At 40.0% G+C, this 18646-nt stretch overlaps 1 protein-coding gene across 6 annotated transcripts in view; it reads left to right on the top strand.

Moving 5' to 3' along the window:
- The window catches only part of ADAT2 (adenosine deaminase tRNA specific 2), a 41912-nt gene that overhangs the window by 11501 nt on the left and 11765 nt on the right, over positions 1-18646 (top strand). For 3 of the 6 annotated variants that reach the window (XR_004442928.1, XM_033235216.1, XM_033235215.1), the window contains 4 exons: positions 702-806; positions 5396-5546; positions 7369-7475; positions 18490-18562. Coding sequence is in view for 4 of the 6 variants with exons in the window: in XM_033235216.1 (XP_033091107.1) it covers positions 702-806; positions 5396-5546; positions 7369-7475; positions 18490-18562 (436 nt within the window). In the remaining 2 variants the exon portion in view is untranslated. Of the gene's footprint in view, positions 1-701; positions 807-5395; positions 5547-7368; positions 7476-7687; positions 7756-18472; positions 18563-18646 lie in introns of all 6 variants that reach the window. The other 3 variants (XR_004442929.1, XM_033235212.1, XM_033235213.1) reach the window with 3 other exon arrangements.

Genomic DNA, 18646 nt, shown 5'->3' on the forward strand with positions numbered 1-18646 from the left:
TGGTTCTTTTTTAAGCTTTTTATTTTTTTTAATTTTAATTTTAATTTTTTGTAGACACATATTCCCTTCTTTAAATACCCAGGAGTGGAATTTTGTTATAGACTGTGTGTGTGTTTACTTTTTAAATAAGTTTTCAAAACGTTTCTTATAATGATTGTGCCATTTTACATAGAGTACTTCTAAACTCTTATTGTCTCACATAGAGTAGAAATTGTGGGACAGGGCAACATCCAGTCTGGTTACCTTTAGCTATTGGGACTCTAGAGGATAATTTCTATACTTTTTAGAGAAGCAAAGGAATTTCAATGAGGAAAGAGTTGTAATAAAGGATTTATAAATGTTATTTATTTGCTACCTTTTTGCAAATACGTATTCTATCTCTGAAAAGACACATAGACCCTGGCACTTTAAGAACAGTGGTCAGTCACAGTCTCCTTTAATCGCATCTATTTCCAGTGAGAAAAAATCAGGGGCTCTGGACCTATGAAGGGGATTTTTTTTTGAGTCTCCCTTAACATGGACACAACACAGAACACAGGTACTAAATACCGTAATGGAACTATATTCCAGAAAAGGGAAAGCTGCACTTCTTTGTTTCAGTCTTTGTACATATGTATCCTGTTCATGCTGCATCTCTTTCTTTCCTATACTCTTTTCAAGTATGGAGTGTTACATCTTACATTTTCCACTTTGTGTTCCAGGCCAAAGAAGCCCTCGAAAATACTGAAGTTCCTGTTGGTTGCCTTATGGTCTACAACAATGAAGTTGTAGGGAAGGGGAGAAATGAAGTTAACCAAACCAAAAATGTATGTGAGTTGGCAGTATAATTGCAAACATAGAATAGTGATGGGTGGACTGGAGAGAACTGACCACAGTTGGTATGAAGATGAGACTGAATATAGTCCCGTAACTGCCAGTGGTGGGTAGCTTTTCTTAATGTCTCTCTTTTTCAGTATCATTTTCTTCCTGATTTTGAAAGTGATACATGTTGATTTTTTTTATTGTGGAAAATTTCAGAACAATTTAATGAAGCCATAAAATCTTAGTGAATAATTTTCTGTTTCGTAGAGTTTTACTCTAACGCTTGAGTGAAACCCAAGAGGGGATTTTATTTCATCAGAATATCATCATGGAAGAAACAAGTCTGTCTCTACTTTAAGCCAATCTAATATATGAAATTTTCATTTTACAAAATAGGTCAATTTAACTCATATTGCACTCCTTTTTTAGTACCTTTAAATAATATTTTCATCTTAGTACATTAAAAAAGTATACTCAAATTATAGCTTTGGAGGGAGGTATGAAGATTATATAAAGGAAGCTATTTTTGTATCAGATAATTCAACAAACTAGGGTCTTCCACACCAGCTGCCTCTGTAGCTACATGTAGTATGTACATTTTAATAGCTTATATGACTTTTATTACGGTTAGGTTGGGAAGTTCATGGTTCAAGGCAGTGCTTCTTAAACGTGGTATCACAACAATGTGTCATGGTAAGTATACTTGGGAAGTATAAGTAAACTACCAAATTTTGTGATTACAAAAATTCCTAGGTGGATTCAAAGATCACTTATACCTGTAATGCCATTCACACAGACTTTTGTCTTGTCGTGTGATTTTGGGAGCCAGACAATAAGCCGGTGTTGATACCAGTGCTATGAGAACTTTAAAGTTCATCTGTCAGTCACATCTGTTGAAAAGAAAACTGATATTTAGCAAAACACATGTAAAATAGGAATCCAGATTCCCAAATCTTTTATTATTTATTTTTGACCATAAAACAACAGGATTATATTTTAATACATAACTTCTGTACAACCAAAAAAATAAAACACCACAGTAAAATAAACAGGAATAAACATGGTATTTCATTTGTAGTGCTTGACAAAATTCTCACATCCTTAATCAGAAATGAGCTCTTAGAAATCAGTAACAAAGAGACTAATATTACAAGGGAAGTGAAAATAAAAGGAACAGATGAAAATGAAATAAGTAACCAATAAGGCTGTACAAAGATGATCTAGCTTAACTTTAACAGAAGAAAAAAGCAATTTCTTTGCAACATTACATTATCCGTGATTTAAAATACTGATACCTAATGTTTGAACAGTTTTAGGAAATGGGAAACATTCAAACACTGGGAAAGCTTACATTGATTATAGGAAATTTACTCAAAATGTAGATTTTGCATATGCTTCGCTTCAGCAGTTCCAATCAATAGGAACTGTTCCGACAAAGTAGTTGGACAATTCGGATTTATGTATAACCATGTTCACTGCATAGAAAATCTGTAGTTAATATGTCAACCCCCCAAAAAACTTTTTTATCAGTTTGCTTATGAAAAATAGTAGATTGAAGTGTAGAAGTAGAAAGAAAAAAGGCACTTAAATAAAAATATAGTATTTCACAAAATTCTTTTTCCTTTGAATTCTTGAAAAAGACAGCTTTTTAATGAATCAGTTTTAAATTTACCCTGTGATAAGTGAGAAGCATGAATATATGCAAGTCATACTTTTTATTTTTATTTATTTATTTACTATGGAAATGCTTTGATAGAGGTGAACATGGAGTGAGAACAGCAAGTGGCCACATGTACATGGCTATCACAGAACACATTGTGCGTAAATGAAGAATTCATACCGCCCCCACCCTTAACCCAGTAACAGAAGGCTCTAGGCCCCCTTTTCCTCGGTCCACTCCTCAAACTCTCCCTCCTCCTCAGCAGTGGCATCCTGGGACTGTTGGTACTCAGATACCAGGTCATTCATGTTGCTCTCGGCCTCAGAGAATTCCATCTCATTCCTGCCCTCACCCGTGTACCAGTGCAGGAAGGCCTTGCAGTTGAACATGGCTGTGAACTGCTCTGAGACGTGCCTGAGCAGCTCCTGGATGGCCATGTTGTTACTGACAAAGGTGGTGGACGTTTTTAGCCCTGGGGATGGGATGTCCCAGAAAGCTGTTTTCCCATTGTAGGGGATTCAGTCAGCAAAGTAGCTGCTGTTCTTGGTTTGGACATTAAGCATTTGCTCCTCTACCTCCCTCATGGACATGCGGCCCCTGAAAATGGCAGCCTCTGTTAGGTAGAGGCCATATTAGGGGCCATAGGCAGCCATCATGCTCTTGGCATCAAACATCTGCTGGGGGAGTTCAGCCACTGTCAGGGCCTTCTTTGTTGTTTAAATGCTCATTTTGAAATACCTTTTTAAAATTTCAAATATAGAAAGTAGAAGCAGTTCTATTCTCATTTCTCTATGCAGGACTATTAAAATTTTGCCATATTCTTCCAGACAATTTTCTTTCATATAAATCATATAACAATATACAAATATATACAGTCTTTTAATTTTAACTCACATGTATAATAATTTCAAACAATGTTAAAATAATTACCATTATCATAACACTGAGCAGTATTATTTAACTGTCAGGATAGTCATTCCCATGTAGAATTAACATTTTTAAATTAGCCATTACCATTTCAGTTAGAAAAAACAGAAGCATGTACACATACCTCTGCAATTAGTTGATGTTTGTTGAAAAATGACATAATTTTAAATATCAATTTAAAATACTGTAAAACATACAAAAATTTTTTTTGAAAAAATGTTTTGAAGAATTTAAAAAAAGTTTTAATTAAATTCATGTTGACTCACAAAGCAGTTATTAAGAAGATATTAAAACATAAGTAATAAACATAATACAGCAATTAATTAATGTATAGATACTTATTTAGGAGTAGAATTCTGTATTTTAAATCATGGTCATATTTTCCAGTTTGCATTTTGTGTATGATATCTTTAAGATGAGAACTTTGAATGTCCTAACAATATCCATCTAACCCCATCCAGTGACCGGGGTTTCTTCTATATGCTGAAATTAACCTGGGTTTATTTTGTTATTCTGTGTCATAAAGAAGATTACTCTATAACTATAGCATAGAAAGACTCTTGACCCCAAGTGAGAAGACCTAAGTTCTGCATTTGGATCTGATACCACCACCACCACCCCGTCACCACCACCACCCCGTCGCCACCACCACCTCCTCTCTCAGCTGTGTGTGATTAACACATGCCAGCGTGGCTTAGTTTCTTTTTCTTTAGTAGCAAAAGAGAGAGTTGACTGAGATGATTGAGTTCAGCAATTGTTTATTGAGAGCTGTAGGGAGATTTGATTCCATAATTTAAATCTGATTTTTTGAAAGCACCTAAGTTGGAGAAACCTTTTTTTTAAACTCTCCATTTAGTTTTGGTGTGTAGCCAGGTTTGGGAACCTCTTCTCTAAAGTACCTTCCATCTCTGGTAATCAGTTCTGTGATTCACCCATGTAGCCCCTTGGCCAGCTCCGCTCCCATCTGCCTGTAGCTTCCGTGGCATCTTGGGCCACTGTGCTAGCACTTTTCATACCCTGCCCTATCACACAGGTAAATGAGCCCCACCAGATTTTATGCTTGTTGAGGACAGAGACTTTTTATCCTACACAGAATTTATTTAGCCCAGTGACTTGTACATAGTTAACACTCAGTGTAAATTATTGATAAATGCTATTCTCATGAATATTACAAATAATTACTCCATATAGAATCTATGATTCATTTTAAGCTATTTTAGTAAGGGAGAAAGAAAAGGAGACAAGAGCTAGCAGAGTACATCTATAGTATTATGTGGCACCATGCTTCATGTAATTCAGATTTATAAGGTGTATAAGTGTAGATACCAGTGTATACCATTTTACCTATGGGAAATCTAGACTTACAGAAGTTAAGTAACTTGCCTAAGTCCACATAATTAGTAATGTCACTGTCAAGCTTCAAATTTAAATGTAGTCAGTTCCTCATGCTTTGTGATCTCTCCTATCCTGTACTGCTTCCCATGAAGTGTCTGAAACCAATACCAAATCTCTTCTCTAGAGTCTTCCAGTATATAAAACTTCATTCCCCAAAGGTGTAAGAGGTGACATTCCAGTAAACTTAATGTAGATTTGCTTGGAGTGAGATCAGTGACAGCCTTGAACATGTATTTGAAACTAGAGCACAAGCTTATGAAAATTTTGCTTCCCCTGAAATATTCAGAAACCATACACTTTTTTTCTTTGCTTTTTAGACTTACCTTCTCCGTGGCAATTTAATTGAAAGAGTTTCCCCTAAGATACTTAGGTACTTAACTAAAAATGCAGCATGATTCCTTTGGCATCTCTGATTAGATATCTTTCGCAAGTGAGGTTATGGTACTTGAACTGGGGAATACATTGTCCCCTGCTAAGGGTGTCTTGAAACTGTATTCGTTAAAATATTGGCAGAAAGGATAGGTGCATATTTTGTACTTATTTTTTGTATATTTGTAAAATAGTAGTCACTTGAAGCAAACAGCATCAGTGCAAGCCCCTTTCTCTTTTCAGGCTACTCGACATGCAGAAATGGTGGCCATTGATCAGGTCCTCGATTGGTGTCGTCGAAGTGGCAAGAGTCCCTCTGAAGTATTTGAACACACTGTGTTATATGTCACTGTGGAGCCGTGCATTATGTGTGCAGCTGCTCTCCGCCTGATGAGTATCCTTTGACTTCATGAGTTAATGTCTTGTACCATTCATGTGAACAAGAGAGTGGCCTAAATATGAAAACACAGACTTAGGAAACACCTTGTAAAACGTAGTGTCTCTGGCCGGGTGCGGTGGCTCAAGCCTGTAATCCTAGCACTTTGGGAGGCCGAGACGGGTGGATCACGAGGTCAGGAGATTGAGACCATCCTGGCTAACACGGTGAAACCCCCGTCTCTACTAAAAATACAAACAATTAGCCAGGCAAGGTGGCGGGGCCTGTAGTCCCAGCTACTCGGGAGGCTGAGGCAGGAGAATGGCGGGAACCCGGGAGGCGGAGCTTGCAGTGAGCTGAGATCCGGCCACTGCACTCCAGCCTGGGCGACAGAGCAAGACTCCGTCTCAAAAAAAAAAAAAAAACCTAGTGTCTCTTACAAAAAAAGGACAGCTTTTTAAATAGTAAAATGACCTATTTCTTTTCATATCAATAAACGTAGAATGATTACACAAATAATTTAGAGAAATAAAATATTAGAACTATCTTAAACAGTTATATAAAGATAAATCATAAATTAAGTTGAAGTGGATTATAAAACAGTTTGCAAAGGAAAAGTGCTAAAGAATATGCAGCTAAGTTTTGCCTTTGGATAATGGATTGTGAGTGATTTAAATTTTTTTTCTCTGTTTATCTGTTGGTTTGTTTGCCATGAATACCTATTACAGTGTACCAAACATTATCAGTAAAAAGTAAATAAGAAGTAAAAAATCCTTTATGATATTCTAATTGTAAATGGAAAATGAGTAGTTACAGCTCTTTGGATTGTCTTGTATGGATTAAGCAACTTAAATAGTTCAGAGACACTGTAGGGACTTCTAAAGATCTTTTTAAAAAATTATTTGAAAATTGAAGGCCGGGCGCGGTGGCTCAAGCCTGTAATCCCAGCACTTTGGGAGGCCGAGACGGGCGGATCACGAGGTCAGGAGATCGAGACCATCCTGGCTAACATGGTGAAACCCCGTCTCTACTAAAAAAATACAAAAAACTAGCCGGGCGAGGTGGCGGGCGCCTGTAGTCCCAGCTACGCGGGAGGCTGAGGCGAGAGAATGGCGTGAACCGGGAGGCGGAGCTTGCAGTGAGCTGAGATCCGGCCACTGCACTCCAGCCTGGGCGACAGACCGAGACTCCGTCTCAAAAAAAAAAAAAAAAAAAAAAAAAAGAAAATTGAAAAACTCAGTTTTTTAGTTGCTTATTTTTTATATACTTATTTTACTATGTATGGATGGATAATTTTAACACTTTAAAAATAATACAGAAGTTTTTGGGTATGATAAAATGTACAGTCTCTATAAAAGGGTTATTACGGGCAACTTAGAATTCTCTCCTCATCTTGCCTTACAAAATGGCTAAGTTTTAGTCTATTTTGTATTAGGGCACAGATTATATTTTATTTGGGGGAAGAACAGGGAAGAAGCTGTTATTTTTAAAAGGTGAAAATCCCTGGATTACATTTCTGCATCCCTTCTGGCTCTGACTCCCTGGTGATTCTGAAAAAGTGATTTAGGAAAGAGCAGAGAGAGCCCTGAACTGTGAACATTAAGCAACCACATACTCAGTTTTCATTCTGTTTGCAGTTGTTAAATATCAGTTTCTCAAACTTTAAACCCTTTTCTTCTGTAACTGGATTGTATGGTTTATAAGACTAATCCTAAGCTTCATTGTTTTGAAGAGTAGCATGAACTTTCCTCTCCAGGATGGCTAGTATAAACCTACTCTGATTTTGTCACAATGCATACTTGAACTGTACATTCTATGCAGGACCTTAATTCTGTCTTATAAATCCCACTGGTTGTATATGGCTGTCAGAATGAACGATTTGGTGGTTGTGGCTCTGTTCTAAATATTGCCTCTGCTGACCTACCAAACACTGGGAGACCGTTTCAGGTAATACAAACTGCTTATGCTTTTTCTTTCTTGCTAATTGTTTTCATCTCTTTATGGGCTTGTGAATAACTAGTGTGTGGCCAGTATATGAAGAAACCATGATAGAATCAGACATCTTGGATCTCAGGACCTCTAGTGGAGGTCATTTATGCCTCAGTATAAGATGACAGGGAAGAGTTTCTAAATGAGTGCCTACCTGTCTTCATTCACAGACTCCTTCCTGAAGGAGAGTCCCCACCCTTCCCAGCTGACTCTGAACACTCTTCACCAACACCGTTAGGTATGCCTGAAGACACTCTCGCTGTTGGAGTTTTTATTCAATGAATGTTACCAGCTCTATGCCCTACCAAGTTTGATGATGCTTGGCCTGTGTCAGTGATGCTAGAGACTATTTACAGCACACACAATATTTTTGCACAAATTGAATCATTTTGCTTGATTGCCACATCCTACTTTTAGTATCTAGCAATCACTGTATTTTCATGTTTTTTTTCCTCTGTCTTTGTAATGTTGAAATTTCCCCCAGACCTAGGAATCCATGTCTTTAGTCTCTTAGAAATTCCCTTTTCCCTTTAATCTCGCCACTTCTCCCAAAGTTTTTATGGGTCAGACTACAAGCAATAGCAATTTGTATTTCAGAGTTTGGCCTGTGACTATACCCCTGCTTTCATTAACTGGTTTGATTGTTTTTCTCTCCAAGATGTAAGGTTAATGTAAAAGTATTATGCTTTAAAAAGAAAAAACTTTAACAAATGCTGGATATGGGTGGGCAGTTCACTTCAAAAACTTCAGGTATTCCTAGAATACTTTAAGGACCTATGAAGGACTAAATTTGGCTGAGTCTCACTGAGAACGAGTTTTTAAAACGTTCTTGAGTTTTCTAGCTGAACATTAGCTTTCCTGTCAACTTCTGTACATTTGAGAATAGATGCTGTTTAACATTACATCAGAAAAGAAATTGTAATGCAATGATGGAGAGTGAAGGATACAATTGGCTTGATCATTAACGATATCTAGAAAGTGATTTGATTTTTTCCAATCACTTCTATTAGTAGCTCAAATTTTGCTTACATAAGTCTTTGCAAATGAATTGCTGACTCTGTATTTCCTTTATGAGAATGATCTGAATAATTTTTCAGTTTCTGGGCAGAACAAAGATGAGCCTTTTGATGTCAGACATGGGAGGAATATTTCTCTCCAATGTGTCAGTGACATAGGGCACAAACACAAGTCCTTTCTCACACATCTTTGTCGTCGATGCGGCAGAACCGAAACAAGTTCATTTGCAGTGGGTATACCTAGCCACATTGGCTCAGCTGCAAATCAATGACTGTGGCTTGCAGCCATATCTCCAGGCTTAATGCCAAATTATGGTTTTTTAAAAGGTGCTTTTAGATTCTAAGGAAAACAGTGGTGCCCCAGGCTGTGAATGCTGGGTATTCTTTTTTTTTAAATTTGTCTGGGCTTGGGAGGCAGCAGCTGATTGGGAGGTGGGATACTGTTTCTTACTGCAGAATTACAGATTATTTCATATGATATTATAAGCAGCATTAAAGTTTGTAGAGGCCGATAGAACTATTCTTTTCAAAGAAGATGGTGATTAATTATAATACCTATTTGTTTTTTAAAATTTTTATTTTATGACTGGGTGCAGTGTCTCATGCCTGTAATCCCAGCACTTTGGGTGGCTGAAGGTAGGTGAGAGGTCAGGAGATCAAGACCATCCTGGCTAACATGGTGAAACCCTGTCTCTACTAAAAATAGAAAAAATTAGCCAGGTGTGGTGGCGGGCGCCTGTAGTCCCAGCTACTTGGGAGGCTGAGGCAGGAGAATGGCGTGAAACCAGTAGGTGGAGCTTGCAGTGAGCCGAGATTGTGTTCCAGCCTGGGTGACAGAGTGAGATTCCGTCTCAAAAAAAAAAAAAATTATTTTATTATTAATGTGTGCTTTTTATTAATGCCACAAATTTGTCGCTGTAATGGATACTTGAAAATATAAATAATAAATTATCTTGGTGTGTTAGAGTGGTGCAGTTTCCTTCAAGGCCTGTAACTCAGCAGTTCTCATTCCTGACTGCCCATTAGAATCTCCTGGAGGCTTCTGCGCCTGACTCTGCTCAGCCCTGACCCAGACCCTGCTCAGCCCTGCCGCAGACCATCTGAATCAGAAGGCAGGGGGCCAACAGTGCTGTGTTTCCAGAGAGCTCCACGCGGTTCTCCTGAGCAGTCATGGTTGAGAACCACTGCTCTCATCCCACGTGAGAGGAGAGGGCTCTGAGTGTGTGAGTGGAGTGGAGGGCGACCCCTGGGAAGCTCCAGCACTTAACGCAGCAGGAAGCAGAGGGCATCTGTGACGGGACTGGCCAGCAGTGGTTTGGATGGTGAAACGCTGAGAAGCCAAGGGAGGCAAAGAGCGGTCAGATGGAGCATGGTGGCCAGTTGCCTCCAGGACTGCAGAGTTGAGGAAGCTGAAAGGGGACCAGTGTTTTGGTCAGTAGGGACCTGGGGATTTCTGAGAGGGCAGATATCAGGGGAAACCCTACCCCTGATATTCAACGTGGGTTCTTTTCTTTTCTTTTCTTTTTTTTTTTTTTTTTTTACTATGCCTTTTTTTTTTTTTTTTTTTAATTATACTTTAAGTTCTAGGGTACATGTGAATAACGTGCAGGTTTGTTACATATGTATACTTGTGCCATGTTGGTGTGCTGCACCCATCAACTCGTCAGCACCCATCAATTCATCATTTATATCATGTGTAACTCCCCAGTGCAATCCCTCCCTCCTCCCCCCTCCCCATGCTAGGCCCCAGTGTGTGATGTTCCCCTTCCCGAGTCCAAGTGATCTCATTGTACAGTTCCCACCTATGAGTGAGAACATGCGGCGTTTGGTTTTCTCTTCTTGTGATAGTTTGCTAAGAATGATGGTTTCCAGCTGCATCCATGTCCCTACAAAGGATGCAAACTCTTCCTTTTTGATGGCTGCATAGTATTCCATGGTGTATATATGCCACATTTTCTTAATCCAGTCTGTCACAGATGGACATTTGGGTTGATTCCAAGTCTTTGCTATTGTGAATAGTGCCGCAATAAACATACGTGTGCATGTGTCTTTGTAGTAGAGTAATTTATAATCCTTTGGGTATATACCCAATAGTGGGATGGCTGGGTCATATGGTACATCTAGTTCTAGATCCTTGAGGAATCGCCATACTGTTTTCCATAATGGTTGAACTAGTTTACAATCCCACCAACAGTGTAAAAGTGTTCCTATTTCTCCATATCCTCTCCAACACCTGTTGTTTCCTGACTTCTTAATGATTGCCATTCTAACTGGTGTGAGATGATATCTCATTGTGGTTTTGATTTGCATTTCTCTGATGGCCTGTGATGACGAGCATTTTTTCATGTGTCTGTTGGCTGTATGGATGTCTTCTTTTGAGAAATGTCTGTTCATATCCTTTCCCCACTTTTTGATGGGGTTGTTTGTTTTTTTCTTGTATATTTGTTTGAGTTCTTTGTAGATTCTGGATATTAGCCCTTTGTCAGATGAGTAGGTTGCAAAAATTTTCTCCCATTCTGTAGGTTGCCTGTTCACTCTGATGGTAGTTTCTTTAGCTGTGCAAAAGCTCTTTAGTTTAATTAGATCCCATTTGTCAATTTTTGCTTTTGCTGCCGTTGCTTTTGGTGTTTTAGACATGAAGTCCTTGCCCATGCCTATGTCCTGAATGGTACTACCTAGATTTTCTTCTAGGGTTTTTATGGTATTAGGTCTAACATTTAAGTCTCTAATCCATCTTGAATTAATCTTCGTATAAGGGGTAAGGAAAGGATCCAGTTTCAGCTTTCTACTTATGGCTAGCCAATTTTCCCAGCACCATTTATTAAATAGGGAATCCTTTCCCCATTTCTTGTTTCTCTCAGGTTAGTCAAAGATCAGATGGCTGTAGATGTGTGGTATTATTTCTGAGGACTCTGTTCTGTTCCATTGGTCTATATCTCTGTTGTGGTACCAGTACCATGCTGTTTTGGTTACTGTAGCCTTGTAGTATAGTTTGAAGTCAGGTAGCGTGACGCCTCCAGCATTGTCCTTTTGACTTAGGATTGTCTTGGCAATGCGGGCTCTTTTTTGGTTCCATATGAACTTTAAAGCCGTTTTTTCCAATTCTGTGAAGAAAGTCATTGGTAGCTTGATGGGGATGGCATTGAATCGATAAATCACCTTGGGCAGTATGGCCATTTTCACGATATTGATTCTTCCTATCCATGAGCATGGTATGTTCTTCCATTTGTTTGTGTCCTCTTTGATTTCACTGAGCAGTGGTTTGTAGTTCTCCTTGAAGAGGTCCTTTACATCCCTTGTAAGCTGGATTCCTAGGTATTTTATTCTCTTTGAAGCAATTGTGAATGGAAGTTCATTCCTGATTTGGCTCTCTGCTTGTCTGTTACTGGTGTATAAGAATGCTTGTGATTTTTGCACATTAATTTTGTATCCTGAGACTTTGCTGAAGTTGCTTATCAGCTTAAGGAGATTTTGGGCTGAGACGATGGGGTTTTCTAAATATACAATCATGTCATCTGCAAACAGGGATAATTTGACTTCTTCTTTTCCTAACTGAATACCCTTGATTTCTTTCTCTTGCCTGATTGCCCTAGCCAGAACTTCCAAGACTATGTTGAATAGGAGTGGTGAGAGAGGGCATCCCTGTCTTGTGCCAGTTTTCAAAGGGAATTTTTCCAGTTTTTGCCCATTCAGTATGATATTAGCTGTGGGTTTGTCATAAATAGCTCTTATTATTTTGAGGTACGTTCCATCAATACCGAATTTATAGAGCGTTTTTAGCATAAAGGGCTGTTGAATTTTGTCAAAAGCCTTTTCTGCATCTATTGAGATAATCATGTGGTTCTTGTCTTTGGTTCTGTTTATATGCTGGATTACGTTTATTGATTTGCGAATGTTGAACCAGCCTTGCATCCCAGGGATGAAGCCCACTTGATCATGGTGGATAAGCTTTTTGATGTGCTGCTGAATCTGGTTTGCCAGTATTTTATTGAGGATTTTTGCATCGATGTTCATCAGGGATATTGGTCTAAAATTCTCTTTTTTTGTTGTGTCTCTGCCAGGCTTTGGTATCAGGATGATGTTGGCCTCATAAAAAGAGTTAGGGAGGATTCCCTCTTTTTCTATTGATTGGAATAGTTTCAGAAGGAATGGTACCAGCTCCTCCTTGTACCTCTGGTAGAATTCAGCTGTGAATCCATCTGGTCCTGGACTTTTTTTGGTTGGTAGGCTATTAATTATTGCCTCAATTTCAGAGCCTGCTATTGGTCTATTCAGGGATTCAACTTCTTCCTGGTTTAGTCTTGGGAGAGTGTAAGTGTCCAGGAAATTATCCATTTCTTCTAGATTTTCTAGTTGATTTGCATAGAGGCATTTATAGTATTCTCTGATGGTTGTTTGTATTTCTGTGGGGTCAGTGGTGATATCCCCTTTATCATTTTTTATTGCATCTATTTGATTCCTCTCTCTTTTCTTCTTTATTAGTCTTGCTAGCGGTCTGTCAATTTTGTTGATCTTTTCAAAAAACCAACTCCTGGATTCATTGATTTTTGGAGGGTTTTTTGTGTCTCTATCTCCTTCAGTTCTGCTCTGATCTTAGTTATTTCTTGCCTTCTGCTAGCTTTTGAATGTGTTTGCTCTTGCCTCTCTAGTTCTTTTAATTGTGATGTTAAAGTGTCAATTTTAGATCTTTCCTGCTTTCTCTTGTGGGCATTTAGTGCTATAAATTTCCCTCTACACACTGCCTTAAATGTGTCCCAGAGATTCTGGTATGTTGTATCTTTGTTCTCATTGGTTTCAAAGAACATCTTTATTTCTGCTTTCATTTCGTTATGTACCCAGTAGTCATTCAGGAGCAGGTGTTCAGTTTCCATGTAGTTGAGCGGTTTTGATTGAGTTTCTTAGTCCTGAGTTCTAGTTTGATTGCACTGTGGTCTGAGAGACAGTTTGTTATAATTTCTGTTGTTTTACATTTGCTGAGGAGTGCTTTACTTCCAATTATGTGGTCAATTTTGGAATAAGTGCGATGTGGTGCTGAGAAGAATGTATATTCTGTTGATTTGGGGTGGAGAGTTCTATAGATGTCTATTAGGTCCGCTTGGTGCAGAGATGAGTTCAATTCCTGGATATCCTTGTTAACTTTCTGTCTCGTTGGTCTGTCTAATGTTGACAGTGGAGTGTTGAAGTCTCCCATTATTATTGTATGGGAGTCTAAGTCTCTTTGTAGGTCTCTATGGACTTGCTTTATGAATCTGGGTGCTCCTGTGTTGGGTGCATATATATTTAGGAGAGTTAGCTCTTCCTGTTGAATTGATCCCTTTACCATTATGTAATGGCCTTCTTTGTCTCTTTTGATCTTTGATGGTTTAAAGTCTGTTTTATCAGAGACTAGGATTGCAACCCCTGCTTTTTTTTGTTCTCCATTTGCTTGGTAGATCTTCCTCCATCCCTTTATTTTGAGCCTATGTATGTCTCTGCATGTGAGATGGGTCTCCTGAATACAGCAGACTGATGGGTCTTGACTCTTGATCCAGTTTGCCAGTCTGTGTCTTTTAATTGGAGCATTTAGTCCATTTACATTTAAGGTTAATATTGTTATGTGTGAACTTGATCCTGTCATTATGATATTAACTGGTGATTTTGCTTGTTAGTTGATGCAGTTTCTTCCTAGCCTCAATGGTCTTTACATTTTGGCATGTTTTTGCAATGGCTGGTACCAGTTGTTCCTTTCCATGTTTAGGGCTTCCTTCAGGGTCTCTTGTAAGGCAGGCCTGGTGGTGACAAAATCTCTAAGCATTTGCTTATCTGTAAAGGATTTTATTTCTCCTTCACTGATGAAACTTAGTTTGGCTGGATATGAAATTCTGGGTTTAAAATTCTTTTCTTTAAGAACGTTGAATATTGGCCCCCACTCTCTTCTGGCTTGTAGAGTTTCTGCCGAGAGATCTGCTGTTAGTCTGATGGGCTTCCCTTTGTGGGTAACCGGACCTTTCTCTGTGGCTGCCCTTAAGATTTTTTCCTTCATTTCAACTTTGGTGAACCTGGCAATTATGTGTCTTGGAGTTGCTCTTCTGGAGGAGTATCTTTGTGGCATTCTCTGTATTTCCTGAATTTGAATGTTGGCCTGCCCTACTAGGTTGGGGAAGTTCTCCTGGATGATATCCTGAAGAGTGTTTTCCAACTTGGTTCCATTTTCCCCCTCACTTTCAGGCACCCCAATCAGACGTAGATTTGGTCTTTTTACATAATCCCATACTTCTTGCAGGCTTTGTTCATTTCTTTTTCTTCTTTTTTCTTTTGGTTTCTCTTCTCGCTTCATTTCATTCATTTGATCCTCAATCGCTGATACTCTTTCTTCCAGTTGATCGAGTCGGTTACTGAAGCTTGTGCATTTGTCACGTATTTCTCGTGTCATGGTTTTCATCTCTGTCATTTCGTTTATGATCTTCTCTGCATTAATTAGTCTAGCTGTCAATTCTTCCACTTTTTTTCAAGATTTTTAGTTTCTTTGCGCTGGGTACGTAATTCCTCTTTTAGCTCTGATAAGTTTGATGGACTGAAGCCTTCTTCTCTCATCTCGTCAAAGTCATTCTCTGACCAGCTTTGATCTGTTGCTGGCGATGGGCTGCGCTCCTTTGCAGGGGGAGATGCGCTCTTATTTTTTGAATTTCCAGCTTTTCTGCCCTGCTTCTTCCCCATCTTTGTGGTTTTATCTGTCTCTGGTCTTTGATGATGGTGACGTACTGATGGGGTTTTGGTATAGGTGTCCTTCCTGTTTGATAGTTTTCCGTCTGACAGTCAGAAGGACTGTCTGTTGGTCTGTTGGAGATTGCTTGAGGTCCACTCCAGACCCTGTTTGCCTGGGTATCAGCGGCAGAGGTTGCCGAAGATAGAATATTGCTGAACAGCGAGTGTACCTGTCTGATTCTTCCTTTGGAAGTTTCCTCTCAGGGGTGACTCCACCCTGTGAGGTGTGGGGTGTCAGACTGCCCCTAGTGGGGGATGTCTCCCAGCTAGACTACTCAGGGGTCAGGGACCCACCTGAGCAGGCAGTCTGTCCGTTCTCGGATCTCAACCTCCGCGTTGGGAGATCCACGGCTCTCCCCAAAGCTGTCAGACAGAGTTGTTCGTGTCTGCACCGGCCCCTGCTGCTTCCCCTATTGGGCTTCAGCTGTGGGCTGTGCCCAGAGGTGGAGTCTACAGAGACAGGCAGGCTTCCTTGAGCTGCTGTGAGCTCCACCCAGTTCGAGCTTCCCAGCGGCTTTGTTTACCTACTTAAGCCTCAGCAATGGCGGGCGCCCCTCCCCCAGCCTCGGTGCTGCCTTGCGGATAGATCCCCGCAGACTGCTGAGTTAGCAGTGAGGGAGGCTCCGTGGACGTGGGACCCTCCTGGCCAGGTGTGGGATATATTCTCCTGGTGTGCCTGTTTCCTTAAAGCGCAGTATTGGGGTGGGAGTTACCCGATTTTCCAGGTGTTGTGTGTCTCAGTTCCCCTGGCTAGGAAAACGGATTTCCTTCCCCCTTGCGCTTCCAGATGAGGCGATGCCTCGCCCTGCTTCAGCTCTCGCTGGTCAGGCTGCAGCAGCTGACCAGCACCGATTGTCCGGCACTCCCTAGTGAGATGACCCCAGTACCTCAGTTGAAAATGCAGAAATCACTGGTCTTCTGTGTCGCTCGCGCTGGGAGTTGGAGACTGGAGCTGTTCCTATTCAGCCATCTTGCTCCGCCCCCCCAACGTGGGTTCTTTTCTATTTCCCTAAGCGTCGGCTGGTCTGAGAAATAAAGGAAAATAGTGCAAAAGAGAGAAATTTTAAAGCTGGGTGTCCGGAGAAGAAATCACATCGGCAGGTTCCATGATGCTCCCTGAGCTGTAAAACCAGCAAGTTTTTATTAACGATTTTCAAAAGGGGAGGGAGTGTACGAATAGGATGTAGGTCACAGAGATCACATGTTTCACTAGGTAATAAAATATCACAGAGCAAATGGAGGCAGGGTGAGATCACAGGACCACAGGACAGGGAGAAATTAAAATTGCTAATGAAGTTTTGGACATGCATTGTCATTGATAACATCTTATCAGGAGACAGGGTTTGAGAGCAGACAACTGGTCTGAACAAAATTTATTAGTCGGGAATTTCCTCGTCCTAATAAGCCTGGGAGTGTTATTTTATCCCTTTGTCTTCAACCATAAAAGACAGCCGCCCCCAAAGCGGCCATTTTAGAGGCCTACCGTAGGGGTGCATTCTCTTTCTTAGGGATGTTCCTTGCTGAGAAAAAGAATTCAGTGATATTTCTCCTGTTTGCTTTCGAAAGAAGAGAAATATGACTCTGTTCCGTCCGGCTTACCGGCAGTCAGAGTTTAAGGTTATCTCTCTTGTTCCCTGAACATTGCTGCCATCCTGTTCTTTTTTCAGCGTGCCCAGATTTCATATTGTTCAAACACATATGCTCTACAAACAATTTGTGCAGTTAATGCAATCATCACAGGGTCCTGAGGTGACATACATCCTCCTCAGCTTACAAAGATGACGGGATTAAGAGATTAATGACAGGCATAGGAAATCACAAGGGTATTGATTGGGGAAGTGCTAAGTGTCCATGAAATCTTCACAGTTTATGTTCTTCTGCCATGGCTTCAGCCAGTCTCTCCGTTTGGGGTCCCTGACTTCCTGCAGCAGGCAGATTCACTGAAGCGCTGGGAGCTCAAGCCAGTAAAGATGAGGCCACTGAGGAGTGGAGGCAGGAGCAGGGTGTCAGCCTTTGACAGGGCAGGGTGCACGGAAGGTTATTTGTTATGGCAAAGGTTTATGCAGGTGTGGGAGGCCCAGGCAAAGGCAGACTGAAGACACAGGAGAATGGGAGGTTCGTTCTGAACAGCATCTTGCAGTAGGTGGTCGTCCTGTCCCCTGTGCCTGTGCTTTCTGGCACCTTCCTTCCAGATGCTCATCGTGTCATTTCATGCACTTCAGAAGGGTGCATGGTTTTAAGTCCAAACTCTTCGGACAAGCTTTCCAAACCATACATATTTTTTATCCCATTTTTTGTCTTTCTTTCCTTATGCTTCCTTAATAATCGCCTCCTCCTCTATCAGCTGATTTCCTCACACACTACCCAGGCTTCTTCTTGCCCTTTCCCTGAAATGTTCTGCTTAACCTCTTTAAATATTCTCTATCTCTAAGGTAAGTTCAAGTTTCGTGCCTTCAGGTAATATTTCATATGGTAACACTCCTTACTGATAACACAATTTCGTATTTGTTCTTCACATGTTATGATTTCTTTTTCCCAGTTAGATGCTAAAGATAGAACAAGCTGAATTTTATTTTTTAAAAGCCTCTATAGCAAGGGTTGATAAACTTTTTCTGCAAAGGATTAGCTAGTAAATATTTCACCCTTTGTGAGCCACTTCTGTCTCTGTCACTTAGTCTTTTTTTTTCTTTAACAAAACTTTTAAGATATATGAACCATTCTTAGCTCACAATTCTCAGCTATGTAACAGATTTGGTCCACCAAGTATAATTTGCCAACCCTAGCTCTGTAGCATCAAATGCTTAATGGGCCACTAGTAAATAGGAGCAGATAAAAATAATACTTATGATGTGCCAGGTATTTAACAGGTATTATCTCACTTAATCCTCACAAAATCCCACTGAAGTAAGTGCTATTATTGCCAACATTTGATAAATAAGGCATGGAAAGTTTAAGTGCCTAACCCGAGATCACAAAGCTGGTAACTTCTACAATAGTTGATGGATGAGTAAGAGTTGATTGGGAGTGATGCCTCACTGAGGCCATATATCAAACATCTTTTGGAAGTGTACCTCCTTACCTATGTTACTAATATCCCCAAAGTTTATTATATGAAATGTGTTTACATAATTACGTATATATTGTTGTTTTTATGGGATACAACACACATTTTCATAAGCCTATGTTCATTCTCAGCTTTCTCATTCCATCAGTGTATCCCTGGATATCGGGCTGAGGAAGCAGTGGAAATGTTAAAGACCTTCTACAAACAAGAAAATCCAAATGGTCAGTTTTCTATTGTAAATAATGTACTTCCCTGAAATCTATACAAAGAGAGTCTGCTATGAGCTTACCTCTTCACTTTCTTTT

This window comes from Trachypithecus francoisi, unplaced genomic scaffold, assembly GCF_009764315.1.
Source record: "Trachypithecus francoisi isolate TF-2019V2 unplaced genomic scaffold, Tfra_2.0 Lachesis_group15, whole genome shotgun sequence".
Lineage (NCBI taxonomy): Eukaryota > Metazoa > Chordata > Mammalia > Primates > Cercopithecidae > Trachypithecus > Trachypithecus francoisi.